Source organism: Thamnophis sirtalis, unplaced genomic scaffold, assembly GCF_051295495.1.
Source record: "Thamnophis sirtalis isolate CommonGarterSnake01/CBP01778 unplaced genomic scaffold, rThaSir2_p1.2 scaffold_4, whole genome shotgun sequence".
In the NCBI taxonomy this organism is placed as follows: Eukaryota; Metazoa; Chordata; class Lepidosauria; order Squamata; family Natricidae; genus Thamnophis; species Thamnophis sirtalis.
Window position 1 is genome coordinate 126,023,695 of NW_028261384.1, and position 23,856 is coordinate 126,047,550.

Here is a 23,856-nt window from a genome sequence, read left to right on the forward strand (position 1 = left end):
GGACTTTCTGAGTTCTCAACACCGGGTAAGGAAAAAATGGTTGGCCCAATGTCACCAAGTCAACCTCCATGAAGGTAGACCAGCAGCCAACCAAACAGCTTCTTCACCATTATGCCATGGCAAGTCTTATCTTCATCATTGTCATTATCATTCAGCTACAGACTATAAGAAAATAAAAAGAAATATATTAAATTCTGGAGTCTTTTTTTTTTTACCTTAAGAATATCTCAATTAACTTCGACAATTATCTCTTCTGGTTTGGGACTTAGGCACGACCCCATAGGACCAGTATCCCAAAGGCACGACAGCTAGCCATTGAATATTTCAACTGTGCTTCTTAGCAGAAGGAAAAGGAGGACTCATTTCATTGTCAAACTGAGTGGTTGATTTCCTAAAGAGAAAAAAAAGGTAATTATAAATTTCTTCACACATTTACCTACAGGTTTTACCTTTATTTGGTTTGAGAGATTGCTCTTAAGTATTTAGAAAGAACAGGCAATATGGATCTGTATTGAATTCAGAAAGAGAGTAAGTTTTTGGAAGACAAGTGAGCAATGAACAAAGAAAAGCTATGCACTGCATTTTGAAAGCTTTTGAAGGCTAATTATTTATTTACTTATATACTTATTAATTTGATTTTATCCTACCTTTATTACTTTATAAGTAACTCAAGGCAGAAAAATTATTAATACTTCTTTTCTCTCTCCCCCCCCCCAACAAATAATTGTGTGAGGTGAATAGGACTGAATGACTGGGCCAAAGTAACCCAGCTATTCTGATGAAAACAGAGTGAATGTCAAAAACAGAGTTTAATTTATTTTGGGAAGCTTGAAAAAGCTGAAAACTAAGGATATTATTTCTGTATTTCCTACATGATGATACCTTGGGTGATTACTTCTTGGCGTATGCTATGGTAGATGGACACTCTTGCTACACAGATCTTTGATATTTTTATTCAAATACTCTTGCCTTCTTTTATTCATTCCTTCTCAATTTCATTAATTTGTTTTCTTTATCATTCAAGATAGATTCATAACCCTAATTAAATTGTAAGACAGGCTAATTATGCCTATTTGAAAAAAGGAAGTGAATTGATCTCTTGGAAGCAAGGAACAATATGGGGTAGGTCTTCTGCGCTGTTTGGTGGACTTGAGATTTTGCGGATTTTGTTGCCTAGGTATTAATGGGAAAGGAACATGTTTCTCTCATTCAGTAGCATATCTGTCTGTGTATCATCTATCCCTATCACATTCATTTATTTGTTTATTTGTTTATTTCATCTTTAACTATCATCTATCTATCATCATCTCTCTCTCTCTCTCTCTCTCTCTCTCTCTCTCTCTCTCTCTCTCTCTCTTATCATCTATCATCATCTATCATCCCATTATCTATCTGTCTGTCTGTCTGTCTGTCTGTCTGTCTGTCTGTCTGTCTAGCTATCTATCATCTATCATCATCTATCTATCATCTCATTATCTATCTATCATCTCTCTCTCTCTCTCTCTCTCTCTCTCTCTCTATCTATCTATCTATCTATCTATCTATCTATCTTCATCTATCTATCATCTCATTATCTATCGATCATCTCATTATCTATCTATCTATCTATCTATCTATCTATCTATCTATCTATCATCTATCTATATATCATCTATCATCTATCATCATTTATCTATATCTCATTATCTATCTAGTAAAGCACTGTGAAAAGGTATATAGATTGTGCTATCGCTATTTAACATCCATTACTACTTGACATTTCAGTTTCAGCCTCTATGATCTAACTTGGAACAGAATGGGGAACTCCACCTCTGAATATTATTCTATTATAAAGTATCATGTAATGTATATTTAAGTAAATATTCTGTTTCTTTGCAATATAGGACACTGTGCATTCACATTACTTTTATTCAATTTTAAAGAGTACCATTGGTTCATTGGTTCATGTTATCACTGATTAATAGAAGAAAGTGTTAAAATCTGGAGAACTAAATAATTCCTCTTTTTCCTTGTAAGGCCCTGTCATTTTCATGAATGTCTCCGAAGTCACAGAATTTGTCTTCCTGGGACTTTCCAGATCTCGTCCCATCCAGCTTCTTCTATCTGTCCTAGTCATCATGTGCTACACTGCTATTCTGTTGGGCAACCTTCTCATTGTATTGACAGTGCATATAGATCCACGCCTTCTAAAGTCACCCATGTATTTTTTCTTAGCTAATTTATCCATCATCGATACTGCCTTGGGTTCAGTGGTCGTTCCCAAGGTGGCAACAGATCTCATCACCTGTGGCAGGACAATCTCATTTGGGGGATGTATGTCCCAGCTTTTTTTTCTACACTTCCTTGGATGTTCAGAGATGTTTCTTCTTACCCTCATGGCCTACGATCGCTATGTGGCCATTTGCCATCCACTGACATACACAATCAAGATGAACCGTCCACACTGTGTTAGACTCTTGTGCTTCTGCTGGGCTGGAGGACTCCTTCACTCTGGTAGCCAGCTGTTCTTGGTCCTGCAGCTACCATTCTGTGGGCCAAATAAACTGGACAATTTCTTTTGTGACGTTCCACAAATAGTCAAACTGGCTTGTGTTGACACCCAAGTGACTGAGATACTCATGGTGGCCAATAGTGGCCTGATCTCCCTGTTTTGTTTCGTCATCTTGCTGATCTCCTATGGCGTCATCCTGAGCACGCTTCAAGGCCGCTTCAAGGAGAGTGGAGGGAAAGCTCTGTACACCTGTAGCTCTCACTTGATGGTGGTTAGTCTTTTCTTCCTACCTTGCCTCTTTGTGTACCTTGTTCCCATCTTCAGCTCCACTCTGGACAAAGTAGCATCCGTATTTTATACCACAATCACTCCATTCCTTAATGCTATGATATACACTCTAAGAAATCAGGAAATGAAAGAGGCAATGGGCCGTATGACTAAGAAATACATGCTTGCCCGCTGTTTTCAAAAGGAAGGAAAAAAATAAATATTGTTTGTCCCTGAGAATACTTTCTTACCACTTGATAGATAATAGTAGGGATAGTTCAAGCCTCATTTTGGGGGGCCACTAGTGTTCTCCAGATACAGTTATTGTTGTCATTAGTTGAGAAGTCGTGTCCGACCCATCACGACCCCATGGACAATGTTCCTCCAGGCCTTCCTGTTCTCTACCATCCTCTGGAGTCTATTTAAGGTCACACCTACTGCTTTGGTGACTCCATCCAGCCACCTCATTCTCTGTCGTCCCCTTCTTCTTTTGCCCTCAGTCTTTCCCAGTATTAGGCTCTTCTCCAGTGAGTCCTTCCTTCTCATTAGGTGGCCAAAGTATTTGAGTTTCATCTTCAGGATCTGGCCTTCTAAAGAGCCATCAAGGTTGATCTCCTCTAGGACTGACCGGTTGGATTGCCTTGCAGTCCAAGGGACTCACAGGAGTCTTCTCCAGCACCAGAGTTCAAATACATAGTTCAGATACAGTAGGGCTCACCATTTCTGACCGAACTGATTTTGCTGGTAATGTGAATCCTTTATTGTTTAGCCTTCCACTAATGTCTTATGTTCTTTGCTGATTGAAATTAATATTAAATACAAAACAGACTAATTAGCTGAGGAACAAACATACCATTAAATAAATCATTTGATTGCAAAGACTAGGCTAGTTTTCCTTTTTTGGGGGTGGAGATGATAAACTTTATTGAGCAAAATCCTTGCTGTTGTGGGATTTTCACCACTTAGAATATAAAATTCAACACCTAAAGATTATTATATAGCCAAGGAATATCAGGACCAGCCCAAGAATGACATAGAAGAATCCCACAATCCCATTTATTCTGTCACAATCAATAGACAGAATCTTGCCAGACTAAACCAATACTGCTCTCGCCCTAATGGATATATCGAGGGGGATTCTAGGAAGTGGCTATTCTAATTCTCTTCCTCTGTCTCTTATCAGCTCTGAACGGAAAATCAGGAGTCAAGGTAGTTCAAATGAATACTGTTTTATTGCATGCTAGCACTCTCTACAAGAATCTGAACTACTAATGGTCAAAGCAAATTGGCAATAGATAAGAGCCAACAAAATTCAAGGTGGGCTTGACTTAGATCTCTTGTGGGTATGAAGGGACTTGAGACTGATTACACACTTGACCCCTCCCTCAGGTTTATCTTGGTCATCTCCTACAGTTGCCACTTATCTTGTCCCCCTCCTTATAATATGCTCCTCCATTCCTGGGGAACTGCTGCTTCTCTGTAGTCCATCACAGGGAGAAAATACAAAAGCAAACCACAAAGCTGTATTAAAAGGCTTTTTTCTTTTAACCAAAAGTGATAATAAACATTATGTGAAGTTCCCAGAAGATGACCTAATTAATTTACGAGCCTCGAGACAAAGTTCAAAAGAAATCCAATCATTTATTAGGATCAACATTCTGGTGTGAGCTTCTACGGGGCCAAAACTGCTTTTGTTTAATTGCGTTTGAACTTTACCCCTGTATCCCTCCCTTCTGTCATGTGTCATAACTCATATTCTCCAACTAGATTGTAGACACATGATATCCGACTCTGGCTGAAGGAATGTATGGAATCCTCCCTCCCGTGCAAGCCTGATAATAGTCATGGCAACGCTTTAGAAGTTGACACATTATTTTATTTTCTGCTGGTAAGAAACCCAGTGAGACCTCAAAAATATTCCAAATGGGGCAGCATTTAAACATAGGAACAAACACATCCATGGAGGGTTGCTATAGCAAAGAAGTTCATGAGTTACCCGTCTTTCATGCAAACATTTTTTGGGAGTCTGCTTCCATTTATAATCAACACATTATAAACTCTGCTAGTGGGAGATCTCCCTGCAGAATGCAGGATACAGTCTATTAATGCCAGTAGTGTTCTATTACCTATGGCCACCTTAGCCAATGACATTTGATATTCTTTCACAAGACTAACATCACCTATTTTGTCATTAAATTCCACCTCTAAATTGCCCCAATATAAACAATATGTCCCAATATTTTGCCTCCTCGATTTTTGGGATTATGACATGTTTTAGGATGTAATTCCTAAATTGCAGAACTGAAAAATGTAGAGGGAAACAGCTTGCTGCTGCCATTAATAATACGGTGGATTTTCAAGAGCCTGAAAATGGATACAAATACTTATGTTATATAATTTATGTAATGACAATATGGTCCATCTCTCCATCTCTATCCCAAGGACATACAGAACTGGGGGGGGGGGGTTAGATTTATAGATGAAGCTTACTTTGGATGCAGATCTAACAATTTTCTGATGTTCACACTAGACACTGAATTATAAACTCATCAGTGAAACCAAGAATAATGCTAATCATGCTTTGCAATGTAAGTTAATAGAAAAACATATGCAGCGCCCTGCTGGGTTAGATCCCTTGCCCATCTAGTCCAGATTACAGTGACCAACCAACTGCATAAAGAATCCCATTAGTCTCACAGCAGATGGCCTTTGGAGGCGGTCACTCGGCCAACAAGGCTAGCACCCTTTGATCCCCATGACTTTCGTAAATTGGTCCAACTTTTTCTTGAAGTCATCCCAGCTGATAGCCAGCAACAAATCTCATGGTAGCAACTTCCAAAACTGAATTAAATGTTGTGTGCATATTAAAATCCTTTTACTTTATTTCTACAAGATTTAATTTCACTGGTTGACCTCCTCATTCTCACCTCCTTTCTAGATTTTTTTTAAAAAAAACCTCAAATGTTGCAACCTGTTGTGGCCCCCCTGTGACCAGTGGAGCTGGCAGCAGATTCAGACAGTGAGGAGTTTGGGGAGGAAGATGGGCCAGTCCTGGAGTCTGGGGAAGCCTCTGATGAGGGCTCTGTGTCGGAGGCAGAGAGGGGGCCAGAGCCATATGCAGTGATCAGCTGCCTTCAGAGCCAGACATCAGTGAGGCAGACGAACAGTTGGAGCCTGTTTCCAGTGTGCGCATGCGCAGAGTTTCCAGATGAAGGGAACAATTAAAGAACACGGGTCGACTTGGGAGTAAGACCAGATGATGAATGGCCCCTCCGAGGGGAAATAAAAGAGGTGCAAAAGGGAGTGGAGTTTGCAGGAGAAGGGTTCATATCCATGACAGTAAAAGCATACTTCCAGAGTCCCGATAGATAATATTGCTTGATCAAAGGAACTGGAGTGTGCCAACCCTGTCAGAACAAATTGTGGCCTGCCCACTGGATGCCATAGGAAATAGGTGATTCCCCCCCAAATAACCAGATCTTATGTCATGTAGGTTTTAAGAAGGGCCTGGAACAGTGATGGGTTTCAAAAATTGTTCGAACCTACTATGTGGGTGTGGTCTCCTTTGTGGGAGTGGCTTGCTGCCCATGTGACCGGATGGGAGTGGCTTGCCACCCATGTGACCGGATATGAAGATGCTGACAACACTTGTCAGAATCACCTTAAATTACCTCACACACAGCACTGGCATGCATAAGAATATGATGTAAACTTGTTTTTTAAAAGGCATCTTTGGTTTGCGTTAAAACAACTTCAACACACGCAATGTTCTGATTGCACCACAAACGCAGTAGTCATCCTTACCTTTCACAGAGGCACTGAGTTTTATAAATATGAGCATGACAGTGTAGAATAATCATATCCAAGGACCAGTGGTGGGTTTCAAAAATTTTTGGAACCTCTTCTGTAGGTGTGGCCTGCTTTCCGGGTCCACTGGTGGAACCTCTTCAAACCAGTTCGGTAGATTTGACGAACCAGTTCTACTGAATAGGTGCGAACTGGTAGGAACCCACCTCTGAGCCTCATGTACAACCTGTCATTAAGGCCTCGGATGACTAAGACAGGAGCAACCATCTTTTTTTAAAAAAAAAGTTTTTTATTTTTCCCTTTCAAATTCATTCACAAATATACATTCTTTTAGGTGCTATTAACATTTATCCTTTAATCATTATTATTTATCGTTATCTTCTTACAAATATATAGCATACAGTTTGGGTCAATTTCTTGCCACTCCATGTCTCAATCTTATTTTGCAACAACCTTGCTCCTTCTATCTTCTCAACCTCCCTTCTCTGCCTTCTTCTTCCCTCCTCTCCTTTCTTCTTCCCCTCTCTTCCCCTCCTCCTCCTCCTTCTTACTCTCCCTCCTACTCTTGCTTCCCCTCCCTTACTTCCTCTGCTTTACCCTTCCTTCCTTCCTTTCCCTCCTCCTCCTCCCTCCTTTCCATTGTTGCCCTTGCTTATTATTTCTCTGATGGGTTCTCGGGATGGCATTTCAGCTATCCGAGCTTTGTATTTACATAAAAATAATTTTCTCTGTATAACATTTTACTTTCCAATAATAAATCTACTTCCACCGTTTTTAACTTGTATCCTTGTATTTTAATAGTTTCCTATCCCCCTCCCACCCCGATTTGATAATGTGTCATCTGAGTTGTTTATTTTATGCCTTGTTCCTTTCTCTTTCTATTTATATCTCTTTTCTAAGGATGAACCATCTGAAGGACTTCTGATCTAGAAAAAAATTGTAGCTATGGCAAACGAGAAGAAACTGTGCAAATACTTTTCTGGACACTGTTCATCCAGCAGGAATTGGGAGTGAAAGAAGACCTCAAGAAGATTGTACACTACTCTTAAATGGGGAAGTATTACCCCATCTATGGTTAAAGATGAAAAATTACTTAACATCCAGAGCCACTCGGTCTTGGTCGAACTGAGCAGACCAAGCTCACATAACTTGCAAACATTGGTACTGAAGGTTGACCTGGCCTGGGATAAACATAAACAAATGATATTGAATTACAAATCAGTCAATGATCCCACCAGGTGTTTCATGTAGATTTTGAACATTAGAGGAAGACAGAGGTGAATCCTGTGGCGCCCACAATGAAGAGCCTAGCGAATCACATGTCTCCCCCCCCCCAATCAATACCAACTGAAACTAGCCTAGAGGAAGGAATGGCCCCTGTAGAATCATAGCCCCTATTTCGAACCCCCAGAGACAACCCAGTATGATATTGTGGTCCACAATCTTGAAATCCACTGAGAGATCAAGGAGCATAAAGTTGGTTACATCACCTTCATCCTGCTTCTTCCAGGGATAATCCACAAATGTAACCAAGGCCATTGTCTATACTAAATCCTGGCCTGAATCCCAAGTGCAAAAGGTCTGGATAAATCACTTCTTCCAAGGTTCTCATAAACTTCTGGGTAACCACCTTCCCAACAATTGTTTGACTTAATAGGCAGACCAGACAGGAAATACAACTAGATGAGCTAGGCCAGTGGCGTAAAATTCATGGTCTGTGGTATGTTGAGATCTAGCCCATGGGGCCACCCCAGAAACAGTGGACTTGCCCACGGTGCCTCTGCCAATGAAAGCGGAGCTCCGTTTCACTAGCAGAGGGTTGCAAAAGGCCATCGCAACTGAAAATGAAGTCCAGATGGGCCACACATGCCCCTCACCTGGGTTCTGTTTTCACTGGCAGAGGGCTGCAGGAGGCCATCGTGGCTGAAAACGGAGCCTCAATGAGTGATGTCGAGCTATCACACCAGTGCTGGGTTTCAAAAAAATTTCGAACCTACTCTGTGGGTGTGGCCTCCTTTGTGGGAGTGGCTTGCTGGCCATGTGACCTGGTGGGAGTGGCTTGCCGGCCATGTGTTTTCTTTCTTTCTTTCTTTCTTTCTTTCTTTCTTTCTTTCTTTCTTTCTTTCTCTCTTTCTCTCTCAGCCTTGAAGAACTGGCTAGCCCGTCAGGCCTGGGGATGAAGATAGTTGCCCCTCCCGAATGATGAATGCATGTTGGTTACTGTTTTTATTATATGTGTCTTTGTTATTGTCTGCATTTCCCCTTCCCTGATTTTATGTGAGCCGCCCTGAGTCCCCTCAGGGAAAAGGGCGGCCTACAAATGTCAATAAAATCAAATCAAAATCAAAAATCTCTCTCTCTCTCTCTCTCTCTCTCTCTCTCTCTCTCTCTCTCTCTCTCTCTATTTCCTTCCTTTTATCTCTGTCCCTTTTTCCTTTTTTTCTTTCATCTCTCTCTCTTTTTCTTTCTTTTTTCTTTCTTTCTTTCTTCCTTTCTTTCTCTTTCTCTTTCTCTCTCTGTGTGAGTCTGTCTGTCTTTCTCTCTCTCTCTCTGTGTGTGTGTGTGTGTGTGTGTGTGTGTGTGTGTGTGTGTCAGTGGTGGGTTTCAAAAAATTTTTGAACCTCTTCTGTAGGTGTGGCCTGCTTTCCAGGTCCACTGGTGGAACATCTTCTAACCAGTTCAGTAGATTTGACGAACCGGTTCTACCGAACTGGTATGAACTGGTAGGAACCCACCTCTGTATCACACCCACCCTAGCCATTCCCCCCAGCCCCTTGAGGTCAAACACAACCCTTATGTGGCCCTCTATTAAATCAAGTGTGAGACCCCTGAGCTGGACAAATGGTTATCCAATCTCTTCCTAACACATTCCACTGATGGAACATTCACAACTTCTATTAAATAGCTAATTATACTTTATTTGAATAATTTGCAGTAATGGACTTCCATTTTGATTTTCCTTTGAAATGGAGCCCAAGTATTAACACAAATACAGTCAAAATGATGGCACATCCCTATTAAATATGCTTCCTGAGCAGGATGGAGGTCAATATTCAACATTACCTTCTCATTCAGAACTCCATGAGCAAGACTTTCTAAGGTCTAACTACAGGTAGTTCTCAACTTACAACTATAACGGAGCCTGAGATTTCTGTTATATGTCATGATGGTTAAAGTCAAGACACCCACAAGGTGTCACTGGTAGGCATAGCTTTGCTTTGCAATCTGCACTGTCTTGGTAGTTCCTTCCATGCTCTTCTTATGACCTATGAAGTCTTACTTGGCATAGGGTCTTGTTACTTGGGAGGATGGCCCAACTTTACAACATTTTTGAGGCAGTTGTTAGGTGATGCCAAAAATATATAGTGAAATTGTCTTCAACTGGCATTTTTTTTTGCCAGCAACCAGAAATAAGCACTTGTTTAATAAACATAAATTGCAGTCATATGACCACAGGATATTGCAAACTGTCATAAATGTGGCCAGTTGACAAACATACAAAATGCAATCACATGACTGATGGGGGGGGGGAACCAACAAAGATCATTGGAACTTTAAATATGTGTTGTGTAGGTACTTCTTGGGGAGGGAGGGTCCATAACTGACCAGTTTTAAGTTGAGAGCTACATGTACTTAACCAATACATTTCTATGTTTAGTATAGGAGACAATAAAGAGTCATCCTTTATTTATTTGATTTGTGTTCCATCTTTTTTAATATACATGTTGCTTCCTCTTCCTATTTTTCTCCCAAGGTATGATGGGCTGAGAAAGAGTGATTTGTTGAGAGTCTTAATGAGTTTCCACTGCTAAGTATAAACTAGAACCTGGGTCTCTCAACTGCCAGTCAAGCCTTAGAATCAGTGGTGCGATTCAGCCAGTTTGTGCCACTCTGGGAGAACCGGTTGTTAACTTTCTGAGCAGTTTGGTGAAGTTGCTGATGGAAGAAATCATTAGAGCAGAGAACCAGTTGTTAAATTATTTGAACCACCACTGCCTAGAATCACTGTACCCCATTAATTCTCATCATCCTAAACCACAACGTCATTCAGTTGGTTGTATCTAGGGGCACATCAAAACAAAAATCCATATCGCCCTCGTCTGCTCTCTTTCCTACAGCAGTATCTCCCTTTGCTTTTGCAATTATCTGGTTTTGATTGGGGACCAGGGAAGGGCCTCAAAAGACTGGCTTCCCCAAGGTTTAATGAGCCTACTGAAATATTTCTTATGCGTTGTTTGGTGCGGTAGAGGCAGGAGAAGCAGGATTCATTCCCTGGTCACACCCTGTCCTTGATTTTCAAAAGAGAGAGGGAGAAAAAAGGTAACCATAGTAGACTTCTCTAGAAACTCATCTGTGGGTGTGATCTTTAGGGCGTCTTGGAAGTCTCGCTAAGCAACTAGAATGAGCAGATAACATGAGATTCTCCCACTCGGTTTCAGAAAGAAAGTAACTTTGTAGAAGGTAGGTTAGTCCTGAACAAAGCAGGGCTACTGATTCCAATTTAATAACTTTGGGGTGACTTTGATGTGCAGGGTGGACCTTGCCTGTTTTGGGAAGGAGGTTTGAGGAACTTGAGAAAAAGGTTTTGTAAGCTCCATTTCTGCACTAATACTAAGAAACTAAGTCATTAGTTTCTGGCCACTATGGCGAGATGGAGGGCTACTTGTTACACAAGCACCTGAAATCATTGCTCAGAAACACTTCTTTTATTCTTTTTTTCCCCTCTTAAACTTTCCTTTATCGATTTCCTTATTCCCTCAAGGGATCACAAAGGTGCTATAAGGCAGGTTAACAATACATCTTGGGAATCAGAGCTGAAATGATGTCTTGAGATAGAAGCCATGGACAGTTAGGGAGCCTGAAAGTTGGATGCTTTAAAGGTGGACTTCGCTAGAGACCTCAGGATGGGATGCCAACCCATTGTTTTGTCCATTCTTTGGGGTAACATGTCAAGTGCAGGAGAAATCAGAAGATTCAGACAGTCGAAATGAGTATAAAGATTTATTGCAAGCTTAAGATCTCTACAAGAATCTGAACTACTAACAGTCAAGGGAAATTAGCAGAAGTTAAGAATAGAAATAAATTCAGGGTGGGCTGGACGTAAAGCTCTTGTGGGTATGCAGGAACTCATGACTGATTATGTGTTTGACCCTTCCCTCAGGCTCAGCCTGGTCATCTCCTACAGAATAGCTATAAAACAGTGTTAGTGTTTCTCTCTCTCTCTCTCTCTCTCTCTCTCTCTCTCTCTCCCTCCCTCCCTCCCTCCCTCCCTCCCTCCAGGCACATACACATGTGCCCTATATTACTTGGTGGAATGAGTGGGATGATAATGAGTATTCTGTCCCTACTATGCTAGTTGCTCTCTTTCTAATACCATAGAAATAGTTTACTGACCTAAGATCTAGTACAGATTTAAAAACAAGCAAGTAAGTGGCTACCCCAAGGAAGAAAAGAGAAGGCAAATCTAAACATAACAGAGATACACACAGACACCTACAGATTTTCTAGCAGATTGCAGCTACATGCCTACTTAACTGGTGCATAATTCTCCCAACACAATTTGCTGACTCCTGATCATTGAGATCAGCTCGCCATACACATTTTTCAAGACTCTGAAAATGATTTGCTACAATGAGTGCGTAAATAAGTCTTGACACTCATACTTCACTTTGTCTCCTGGTCAGAAGTATCAGATTGGATATAGGATTGTGTTTTCAGGATTAAGCCAAAAGTCAAATGAATATATGTCATCTAGAACTATTTGTGCTACACACATGGATTTACATCTAAGACTTTTTTCCCAGTGGGAGTTAATTCCTACTTAGCAGACATGATCTCTTTAAAGTGTTATATTTTTTCCCTTGAAAAATTCCAAGAAGTGGGTTAGGAAAAAAGCAGAATGGGGATCTAACTCCCACTCACTACTTTCCATAGAGGTTCGGAATCAAATGATTCTCGCAAAGAATCATATCTTAAATGGACTTTGGTTAGCTAGGGAAAGTCATTCCTTGTCATCCTTAGCTGGACAATTGTAGGATGCTGCTATTTAATGGTGAATTGTTCCTTTCTATACTAGATTTCTCTGCTTCTTATAATTAGATCATATCAGCAACTTGGAGCACTACTGCTGTCATTGGTACTGTTATTTTCTTAAAACATCTGCAGATCTCTGAAGTACTGGTGGAAAAGATTCAGGAGATATCTAATTATTCTGTGTTTGAGAAGCTGTTGAGACTATCTGTGATCTGTCCAGAAAAAATATTATGCTTCATGAGCTGCATGTGAAATGATTCATTTTGATTCTTCCAATATGAAAATGGAATAGATTAATGAATAAATTAATCTATTCTGGGTGGGAGGGAAATTTAGAATATCCTTTCAGGAGTTCTGGCTTCTTTCTTAGCTGGGAATTGGTAGCTTTCCAAAGATTGCAAAGAAGTATAGTCTCCAGCATCTACTGACCTATGAAAACTCGGATTTCTATGAATGGACGGAGTAGACATATGAAAGGCATTCTGGAGAGTGTCTTATAATAGATTCTGAAGTTAATATTGCTTCTCTTTGCACTATGTGGCATCATGGGTTCATTTTATTTCCATACAAATTTATTCATTGATCCATTTATCAAAGAATTAATAGGAGAAGGTGCTGAAAGTTGCAGAGCTAAACTACTCTTGTTTCCCTTGCAAGGTCCTGGCACCTTCATGAATGCCTCCAGAGTTGCTGAATTCACCTTCTTGGGTCTTTCCAAATCTCGACCCATCCAACTCCTTCTATCTATCTTAGTCGTGCTGTCTTATGCTGCCACACTGTTGGGTAACATTCTCATAATATTGACGGTGCATATAGATCCACACCTTCTAAAGTCACCCATGTATTTTTTCTTAGCTAATTTATCCTTCATCGATACTGCCTTGGTTTCAGTGGTCGTTCCCAAGGTAGCAACAGATCTCATCACCTGTGGCAGGACAATCTCATTTGGGGGATGTATGTCCCAGCTCTTTTTTCTACACTTCCTTGGAGGTTCGGAGATGCTCCTCCTGACCCTCATGGCCTACGATCGCTATGTGGCCATTTGCCACCCACTGACATACACAACCACAATGAACCGTCCATGCTGCATTAGGCTATTGTGTTTCTGTTGGGCTGGAGGACTCCTTCACTCTGGCAGCCAGTTGCTCCTAGTCCTGCGACTGCCATTCTGTGGGCCAAATGAAGTGGACAATTTCTTTTGTGACGTTCCACAGATTGTCAAGCTGGCTTGTGTTGATATCCGAGTGACTGAGATACTCATGGTGGCCAACAGTGGTCTGCTGTCCCTGGTGTGCTTCGTTATCTTGCTGATCTCCTATGCCATCATCTTGACCACACTCCAAGGACATTTCAGAGAGAGTGGAGGGAAAGCTCTGTACACCTGCAGCTCTCATTTAATAGTAGTCAGCCTCATTTTTGTACCATGTCTTTTTGTGTACCTTGTCCCACTGTTTAACACCAGTGTGGATAATCTGGCATCCATATTCTACACAATAATCACTCCTCTTCTCAACCCCATCATATATACCTTGAGAAACCGAGATATGAGGGAGGCTATGAGCCAAGTGCAGAAAAAATACATTTGTCCCATTGTTGCACCACAGAAGAAAATATGAGGAATTGGACAACAATTTTTTTTTGGGGGGAGGGGGCTGATGGCTCTCTTTTGTTATCTTTTCTGAACATTGCAGGTGAGTATTTCTTGCAGATATGGCAACCCATCTGGTTTTTAAAAATATTAATCTGTGCAATTTTAATGCTTTCATATTTTTATTATTTTTATATTTGTTTTAAAACCTGTAGGTTGCCCTGAGTCACTTTATAGGGGAGATGAGTGGCATAGAAAATTTAATTAACAAGCAATCAATCAACCAAATAAGCATACAACAAATCCAGAGTCTCCTGGACTCTGTCAGACGGAGCAGATTCAAGGTTTTCTAGAAGTATTTTCCTCGCTTGGAGAATTAGAAATTAGTCATGAGAAAACTGTTTGCTGGAAGTCATCATAATTTTAAAAATATATTTCATTTATTCACAATATTGATATGCATGTAGAATTATCTAGGTGTTGCAAATGATATCTTAATAACAATAATTCAATAAAACAGTATCATTCATCTTTACCTAAATGTGTAATATTCATTTGTTCATATACATTTCCTGGCAATCCTAGGTTTCATTAATAGAGAAAATAGAATCAAGATCATATGAAATTCTAACAACACTTTATAAAACCTTAATAAGACCACGCGTGGGATAATGCATCTAGTTCTGGTCACTACAATATTAAAAAAAAGTGGTTGAAACTCTGGAAAGAGTGCAGAGAAGGGCAATAAAGATGATTAGAGGGCTGGAGGCAAATACATAAATAAAAAGAACAGTTGCAGGAATTTTATATGTCTAGTCAAGTGAGAAGAACGACTAGTGGAGATGTGATAGCAATATTCTAATATTTGAAGTGCTCCTAGAAAGACAAATGGGTCAAACTATTTTCCAAAGCACCAGAAGGCAAGGCAAAAAACAATTGATGGAAACAATCAAACAAAAAAGAAGCAACCTAAAACTAAAGAGAAATTTCCTAATAGGGAGAGCAATCAACCAATGGAATGGCTTGCCTTCAGAAATGGTTGGTGCTCCAGTACTGCAGGCTTTCAAAAAAAGATGGGAGTGAAAACCATTTGTCTGAATTGGAACAAGTCAGGCCTTTCAAACTGGTGGCCCCCGGGGCGGAGGCATCATGCACAGGTCACACCCACCATGCAAGGGCAAAAAAATGTTGTGATATGGCACAATATGTCACATGATGCAATTGAGTTTGACAACCATGGACATAGCTTGTCCTGCTTGAGTAGAGGATTGGATTTTAGATGACCTCCAATGTCCCTTCCAATTGTGTTTTTTTTTTCATTCTATGTTAACATTCTGCTTTGCAATACCAAGAAGAGACTTATTGTCTATGGAGATTCTAAGTCATCCAGGTCATAGTTGTCCCAAAGATGCTTTTTCAAGAGGCAACTGGACTTTCCTTGAAGATGTTTCGCTTCTCATCCAAGAAGCTTCTTCAGTCCTGCAACGTAGTTCCAAGAAGGCTCCACACCCATTTTTACCACTCAGTTGACCCTGATGACACAGATAAACCTACAGGGGGGATCTTAATGACTCACTTAAAGAATGCAAATGACCAGCTGTCTGCAAGGAGTATAAATCCTTCCATTCCCCACTATCCAGTCAGAGCTGAAGAAGCTTCTTGGATGGGAAGTGAAATGTCTTCAACGAAAAACCAGAAAGTCCAGTTGCCTCTTGAAAAAGCACCTTTGGGGCAAGAAGAGACTTGTCATGCAAAGTCTGAACCCTTGATTCTAACAGACCTTTCAGAAGATACTTAACCCTGAATGCCAAGGATAATTTCTTTGGAAGGTCATTCCATAACTATGGGACCATTCCCAAAAGGTCCTGTTCCTCATGATGCTCTGAATGTGTGTGTGTGTGTGTGCGCGCGTGCACACACATCTCAAATCAGTTTTGACTCCTGAGGAACTACATGGGCAAGACCATAGTGGGGTTTTTTTGACAATATTCTCAGAAGTCATTTGCTATTTCCCTAATTGGGTCAAAGTCATCCTATTGGCTCCCATGTCTAAAGTAACACTAGCTTGGGTATCCCTTTCTCTCAGAGATACTCAGCTCAAGACAGTCTTCTCCAGGCCAGAGCAAGGCTATCTCTGCTTGTACATCTCATATCATGATAGTAACCCTGAGTTTTGATTCCTTGCATCTACATTTATCCCCATCCTTTCTGCAGCTTTCCCTTGGATAAAGCAGTTTCTGTTCTCTACAGAATCACCACACTTGTCCTGAATCCTTTCATTTATACTGAGGAACCAAGATTTGAAAGTGGCTTTGGAAAAGCTCAAGGAAAATTTACCCTCTGTCTCTAGACATGTCCTTTTCATTCAGGAAAGTTCAATTACTTTGATTAAAATGAAGTGAAGGGTAGATACATTTCATGGGAGTGTTAATAGCCAATACCTTTAAGTCCGCTGCATGAAAAGTCATTGGGATCCACCTAAATTGTTTTCTATTTGAAAGGAAAGTGAGCAAGAAGTGCTATAAACTTTCCATTTTCCAGCATGTCTGGTTGGAGAATTCTGGGAGTCAAAGTTCTTAAAATTGCCCAGTTAAGAATCTGTGATGTAGACATTCTATGCACCAAATCAAGGGAACTGCTGCTTATCAAAGCATATGCTTTAAAAAAAGAAAAGAAATTGCTAGTCAGAAAACCTGCTACCAAACTCCTGATTTTCTTTTGACACCACAGGCATGGGTGTCCACCTACAAGGAAAGCTCATGATTGAGTGTAGATGCAGCATTATTAGGAAAGAAGGATGTATATTGTCCTTGCTCTGTTCTTAATTGTCACTGAAATGAGTTAAGGTAAAGGTTCCCCTTGCACATATCTTCTAGTTGTTCCTGACTCTAGGGGGCGGTGCTAATCTCCATTTCAAAGCTGAAGTGCCAGCACTGTCCAAAGATGTCTCATTGGTCATGTGGCCAACATGACTAAAGGCCAAAGGTGCATAGAACGCTGTTATCTCCCCGCCAAAGGTGGTTCCTATTTTTCTACTTACATTTTTTAACTGTGTTTTCAAACTGCTAGGTTTGCAGAAGCTGGGACAAGTAACGGGAGCTCACTCCGTTACGCGGCACTAGGGATTCGAACCACTGACCTTCTGATCGACAAGCTCAGCTTCTTAGCCACTGAGCCACCACATCCCTACTGAAATGAGTTACTTTCTCACAAATCCAGAGGCAGGGAAGAAATACATTTGGCTCACAGAGTTATGTACATGTATTTACTTAGTCTATTTTTTCCAAACCAATACACTTGAGGCCTCTCATTTGCCTTTTTCTGTAATTTGAAGGAAAGAGGTATAGTGGTTAGGGCACCAGGGTAGAAACCAGGAGACCACGAGTCCTAGACCCACTTGAGAGAGAAAGCCATCTGAATGACCTTGGGCCAGACACTTTCTCTCAGCCCTAAAAAGAAGGCAATGACAAACCACCCCTGAAAAACCCTTCAGTGGCCCATAAGATTTTCCAGACATTACTTACAATATTGGCCTGGCCATCTCAATAGAAGTATTTAGCCAGCTTTATTATCTAAGCAGGGGTGGGCCTAGTTAGTATTGAAAAGGTAATCAGCAATAAGCAGTAAGATAGTGTTTCCCAAACTTTTGACATATGTGTACTCCTTCTATAATTTTCGTAACGCTGAGTACCCTTCATAAAAAACATATGCTTTAATAAAAATCAAAATATATTTATTTTTTATTTTTTTGGTACATACGCAAAATAAACGAAAGTTATATTATAAAGAACATTTATTTGATTCAATGAGAAGGATGAAATTGTTTATGTTGAGATGACAGATCATCATAATTTGGTTCCCTGGTTGTTAATTTTAATCTGAGATGCGGTTCAATAATCAAAATCAGTGGAACTTACTAAAGCACGATAACAGGCGCCCGGAACTAACTATTAAAGAAGTAAGTTGTCTCTGTAAAGAAGTGCAGTATATTCACGCCGTGTCACGCCTCACAAGACTGTCTAACCATTAGATAACACTGCAATTCTCCAGCGTTTAAACAGCTCCGCGGCTCAACGTCAATTGTTAATGTTCCTGCAGTTTAAAAATGGCCGAACCCGAGCTGCGCGTAGGATGCGCAGAAGTTCCCGCCATAATGAGTTGCGATACGATGTACGATGGGCCCAGTTCCCATGTAAAAACTGCAATACGTGCCTATTTCTTTCCTTGTTCTGTGGGCGCAGCTAAGCACGGTGCAGTGGATATTCCCACGTGATCCCCACCAAACTCCGGTGCAACGCGTACCCCCACCAAACTCTTCCTGTACCTCTGGAGGTACACGTACCACATTTTGGGAAACACTGAACTAAGGTAAAGGTTCCCCTCGCACATATGCGCTAGTTATTCCCAACTCTAGGGGGTGATGCTCATCTCCATTTCAAAGCCGAAAAGCCAGCATTGTCCGAATACGTCTCAATGATCATGTGGCCGGCACAACTAAACGCATGTAACATTGTTACCTTCCCACCAAAGGTGGTTCCCTATTTTTCTACTTGCATTTTTACATGCTTTCGAATTGCTAGGTTGGCAGAAGCTGGGACAAGTAATGGGAGCTCACTCCATTGCGTGGCACTAGGGATTCAAACCACCAAACTACCAACCTTTCTGATTGACAAGCTCAGCATCTTAGCCACTGAGTCACCGCATCCCTCTAACATAGACTAAGAGATAACAATTCCTCCCCAAAAAGAGCATTTAAAAATTAAATCTGTACGGGTTATCAATACATGGGCATGTTCATGAAGTTATCAAGAGTTGAACTTGATTTGAATGAGACTTCCCTTTTCTTAAAATATAGCTCACTGCTGCATAATAACTTGGCATCTTACAGGAAATGTATTCTTACTGGACATTTGTTCTTTTTTTTAAAATGATATTAAAGGTACATGGTTTGAGGTGATGGAGATTTATTTATTTATTTAGTTAGTTAGTTAGTTAGTTAGTTAGTTAGTTAGTTAGTTAGTTAGTTAGTTATTAGGCTTATATACCATTTCATAGGGCTTTCAGCCCTCTCTAAGCGGTTTACAAAATTTTTTAGCAAATTGAGTCAGCAAATTGCCCCCACACTCCGGGTCCTTATTTCACCCACCTCGGAAGGATGGAAGGCTGAGTCGACCTTGAGCCGGTGAGATTTGAACCGCTGAACTGCAGATCACAGTCAGCTAAAGTGGCCTGCAGTACTGCAATCTAACCACTGCGCCACCTCGGCTCTTATTAATTATAAGAAATATAAATTATTAATTATAGGAAAGCCGCTTATTGCAGATTGGATTATTTGTTCTTCATATTTTTGAGGTGCTTGGTCACATTTGGGCATCTTGATGGGAGTGGACATAAAATATGACCCAAAATAGTTCACTGGTTTCTTTTTTAAAAATGTAATTTATTGGTGAAGTTCTTCCTACCAGAGTTGTGGGGGCACAGTGGTTAGAATGCATTAATGCAGGCCGACACTGCCTACTGTCAGCAGTTCAATCCTGACTCAGCCTTTCATCTTTCCGAGGTTGGTAAAAGGAGGACCCAGATTGTTGAGGGCAATAGGCTGACTCTGTAAACTGCTTAGTGAGGGCTGTAAAAGCACTATGAAGTGATATATAAGTCAAGAGCTATTGCTAGGATTAGCACTACCTAGTGATGATGAAATTGCTTCCTATCACCCTAGCTTTTATTTTGTCTTTGTGAGAGGATAGATAGGTGTGTTCCCCCCCAAAAAAGCACTATAGTCTGTCCACAGGTGTATAAGACCCTTAGAACTGTTCTTGCAACCAAACACGGTTGTAGAATCCAGGGCTTTGTTTTACAGATTACAGATTACCTACTTCCAGTGGAGATATTCAGCCGGTTCGGACCAGTTCAAGCAAACTGATCGGACCAGTTCAAGCAAACTGATAGTGGCAACCTGCAGCTGGGCCCACTCACCCGCCCCGGTGCTATGCTGTCCTATTTAGCCACGTTTTCTATGCCACGTGCATGCATGAAAGCTGTGCATGTGAGCAAAATGCATGCCCAGAAAGCTGCGCGTATACGCAGGTGTGCGCTCACATTTTCGATGCACGGTGAACTGGTGGTAAAATTATGTGAAACCCACCTCTGCCTAGTTTATTCCTAAAGCTGCAGTTAAATATAAGAGATGTTGAAACCCTTATGGTGTCAGGCCTGCAGCTATCTTTTCTTTGGGATTTTTGGACTGCCATACTTTCTATTATTCTTCTATGCATTTTCTATTGTGGGAAAATGGGAGGGAGGGTTGTAAGGAGTCACATACTATGTAGTCACAACAAAAAAATTTCTAGAAAGCCAAGGTCCTCCTTTGTCTCTACATTTGACCGGAACTAGATGGGTGGAACTGCCAGCATGGCAATCAAAGATTGGACCATGAGATGGAATTGTGGCGTGGGGACAAGATCTTGAACTTTTAACTGGGTGGGGAAAATGGGGAAGCTTTTAGATTTTCCCAGATGTGCCAAAGTGGCTCTCTTAATAAATTGGAACTTTGAGCAATACTTTGCCTTGGACTCTAATTTATTTTTGGATGCTATTTGGAACCCTGACACATGGTTTTGAAGGGAATAGTTGCAAGTCTTCATCTAATATTTCCAACTCAAATCAGGAGCTGTTTTCTAGCTTCTCGTGCAGATAGTCTTCCTTCCTTCCTTCCTTCCTTCCTTCCTTCCTTCCTTCCTTCCTTCCTTCCTTTTCTAGTCCCTTTTAATCTGAATCCCTGAAACTGGAAAGTGAAGCTGAGAATAGAATGCTTCCTTAAAGACCATAAAAATCTAAACACAAGAGAGAGAGAAATTAGTTTGTAGTCCTATATTTTTCCCTCTAAGGACTTCAATCTGAGAAAGGTCATTTTGGTTTTTCCAAGGTTAGGACTGGTCAAGGATATTTTTGACTTTTCTCCTGAACTTTCCCTTGTGGACAAGAACCATGATATGGCATGGTATTTGTATGGCTACTGTTGTGGCCCAGCAGGAGCCGTTGGAGCTGCAAACAGACTCCGACAGCGAGGGGCCTTATGAGTCAGCTCTGGGGGAGGTGGAGGACCCTGGACAGGGTTCTGACTCCGAGCAGGGCACAGAGAGGCTGTCTGGCCACCAGGAGGTGCCTGAGGCATGGAGCAGTGGTGAGAGCCGAAGGGAAGGTGCTCATGACATCAGGCCTTGGAGTAGTGACGAGGAGACAAGGGAGGTGGTCCTGGATGCCAGGCAACGCCGGGCAGATCGACAGAGAACACAGCTATGCAGTTACAAAAGATAATTGGACTCAGCTGGTTGTAATTAGGCTCCTCTCAAGATTGTATTTAAGGAGGGACTTGGGGAGGAGTCTGATTTGCAGGATTCAACTTCATTCATAACCCTGGAGAAGCTGTTATCTGCCTATGTCAAAGTCTGAGTTGCTGCCAAGGTTTTTATCTGTTTGTTTATGCTTGGGCTTTCAGCCACCGAAGTTTATGTTTCCTGTTAATTAAAGTGCTGTGAAATTCCAGTTAAGCTTGTCTCGGCATTTGTTACTGGACAGAGAGGGGGTCAGAACAGGCTACAATGACATTTCTGTAAATACCATGACAAAATAACAGAATAACAGAGTTGGAAAGGACCATAAAGGATTCCAAGTCCAACCTCTGTTCAATCAATTGTTCCTATAGAATTCTAGACAAACTGATATCTGATCACTACTTAAAAACACCCAATGATGGAACACCTACAACTTCCAGAGGCAAGCCAATTCCACTGATTAATTGTTGTCAACAAATTTCAATTTAGTTCTAAGTTGAATCTCTCATGATAAGTTTCTGTCTGTTACTTTTGACCTGCCTTTAGGTGCTTTGGAGAATGAGTTGATCCCCCTGTTCTGTGTAGCAATCTCTCATAGAGACACGTCTGTCGTGTCATCCCTAGTCATGACGTGGTATTTCTATGGTATTTGATTTCATACATTATGCAGGTATTAACATAATTTTAAAAAAACTTGAAAATGCAAAACAAAATAGACAGGAGTCCGGATAACACATCAATGTCCTTTAATCTCAGCATGTTGCTCACAAACCCCTCATATTGTTCAGCTCTGAGTATAACCTTTAGACCCATCTGGGGACCTCCTTAAAACTTTGCCTTCTTCATCCCTCAAGGGAAAGAAGCAAGTTGCACTTTTAATGATTCCCCACAGAATTCACATCTCTTCGAGTTGTCTACTGTGATTCCTTAAGTGTTGCCTGAGCCCAGATCCTTAAGCTAGGATGTTGTTGCATTTTGTAGATCAATCTATATGTTGTTGAGAAGATGGTCCTCTCAGAGCAGCCGATCCTTTTCTGGTAGAAAGAGGTTGCTTCTTCTCTTCAACTTTGTTGCTGGTAGGTATTACTAAAACTTTATTAATCACAATAAATGGAGCTGTGACTCATTGATATCAGATACGCCTTTATTTCCCAATAGCCGTTTACCTCACAGAGAATGTTCCATGCATGCAGTAGGAAATAACTGTCTTTAAAAGTTTATTTATTGGAATTTATCAAACAAAAATGGGAACAAGAGTAGGAGAAAAATATAGCGACAGGGATAATAGGCACATTAGTGCACTTATGCACACCCCCTCTGCTGACCACTTAAATATGAATTGGGTCCACGGAAGTCAAACTGTGACTGAAACTGTGAAAATTTATAGCTGAGACAACTGAATCAGGTAGAGCATTCCAGACTTTGACAACTCTACTACACAAATCATATTTTTACAGTCAAGTTTAGAATGATTTATATTGTGTTTAAAGCGGCTGTTCGTACATGTATTGTTGCGATTAAAACAGAGAAAGTCATTTACATGTAAAATATCACTACATATATTGTGTACGGAAGAGTGCAAGACTTTTCTCGTGAAATACTTCTGAACCCGCTCATTTGTACTGATGTCGGATATATGGTGGGAATTCCAAACAGTTGAACAATACTCTAAGGTTGGTCTAGCATACGTAAGTTTTATAAGCTCTTAATTAGCAATACAATGTTTCCAGGGAAAAAAGCTTCCCAAAATTAAGCTTACAACTCTTAAGGCTTTTTTAGCAACAGTGAGCTGTGGAGCATAACTCGTCAGAGATAAGTACACCTACTACCTACACCTTATAAAAGTGAGAGTCAGCTGCTAGATCAATGGCCATTTAGTTTATACTTGACATCTTGATTACGTTTACCAATATGTAAGACAGAGCATTTATTAATTGAAATTTGAAGTTGCCAAATAGATGACCATTCAGAGACATAGTTGAGATCACTTTGCAAAACAACATAATTATTTGTATTTGTTTATTTCCCAACTCTAATCTCTCCCCATGAAATAATTGCCTTATTCTATGAGGGTACTACATAAATGTAAACCAGAAGGTCACATCATTGCAAATATAATGAAAGTTCCAAATATAGTGGGGGTGGGGGAATTGTCACAATTCTATCCTGTCGTCAACATTTAACACAACGTTTAAAAACTGAATTGCTTACTATCTACTATAATATTGTCCTTTTCTTTTTTTTTTCTTCCCCTCCTCTTCCATGGTTTCTGTTTGTTTTTGGTTTTTTCTTTTTCCCTTATTTCAGTAAACGCTTCCCAGGGAATCTATCTTTCA

The 23,856-nt window shown here is 40.6% G+C and overlaps 2 protein-coding genes across 2 annotated transcripts; both read left to right on the plus strand.

Annotated features, from left to right (window-relative positions):
• Positions 1–2,021: 2,021 nt before the first annotated feature.
• On the plus strand, positions 2,022–2,978 carry LOC148046418 (olfactory receptor 4Q3-like). Its single transcript, XM_087714722.1, has one exon. The coding sequence runs from the start codon at positions 2,031–2,033 to the stop codon at positions 2,976–2,978; it is 948 nt and encodes a 315-aa protein (XP_087570848.1). The 5' UTR covers positions 2,022–2,030.
• Positions 2,979–13,236: 10,258 nt separating this feature from the next.
• Positions 13,237–14,214, plus strand: LOC106539469 (olfactory receptor 4Q3-like). Its single transcript, XM_014054270.2, has one exon. The coding sequence runs from the start codon at positions 13,270–13,272 to the stop codon at positions 14,212–14,214; it is 945 nt and encodes a 314-aa protein (XP_013909745.2). The 5' UTR covers positions 13,237–13,269.
• Positions 14,215–23,856: the final 9,642 nt, after the last annotated feature.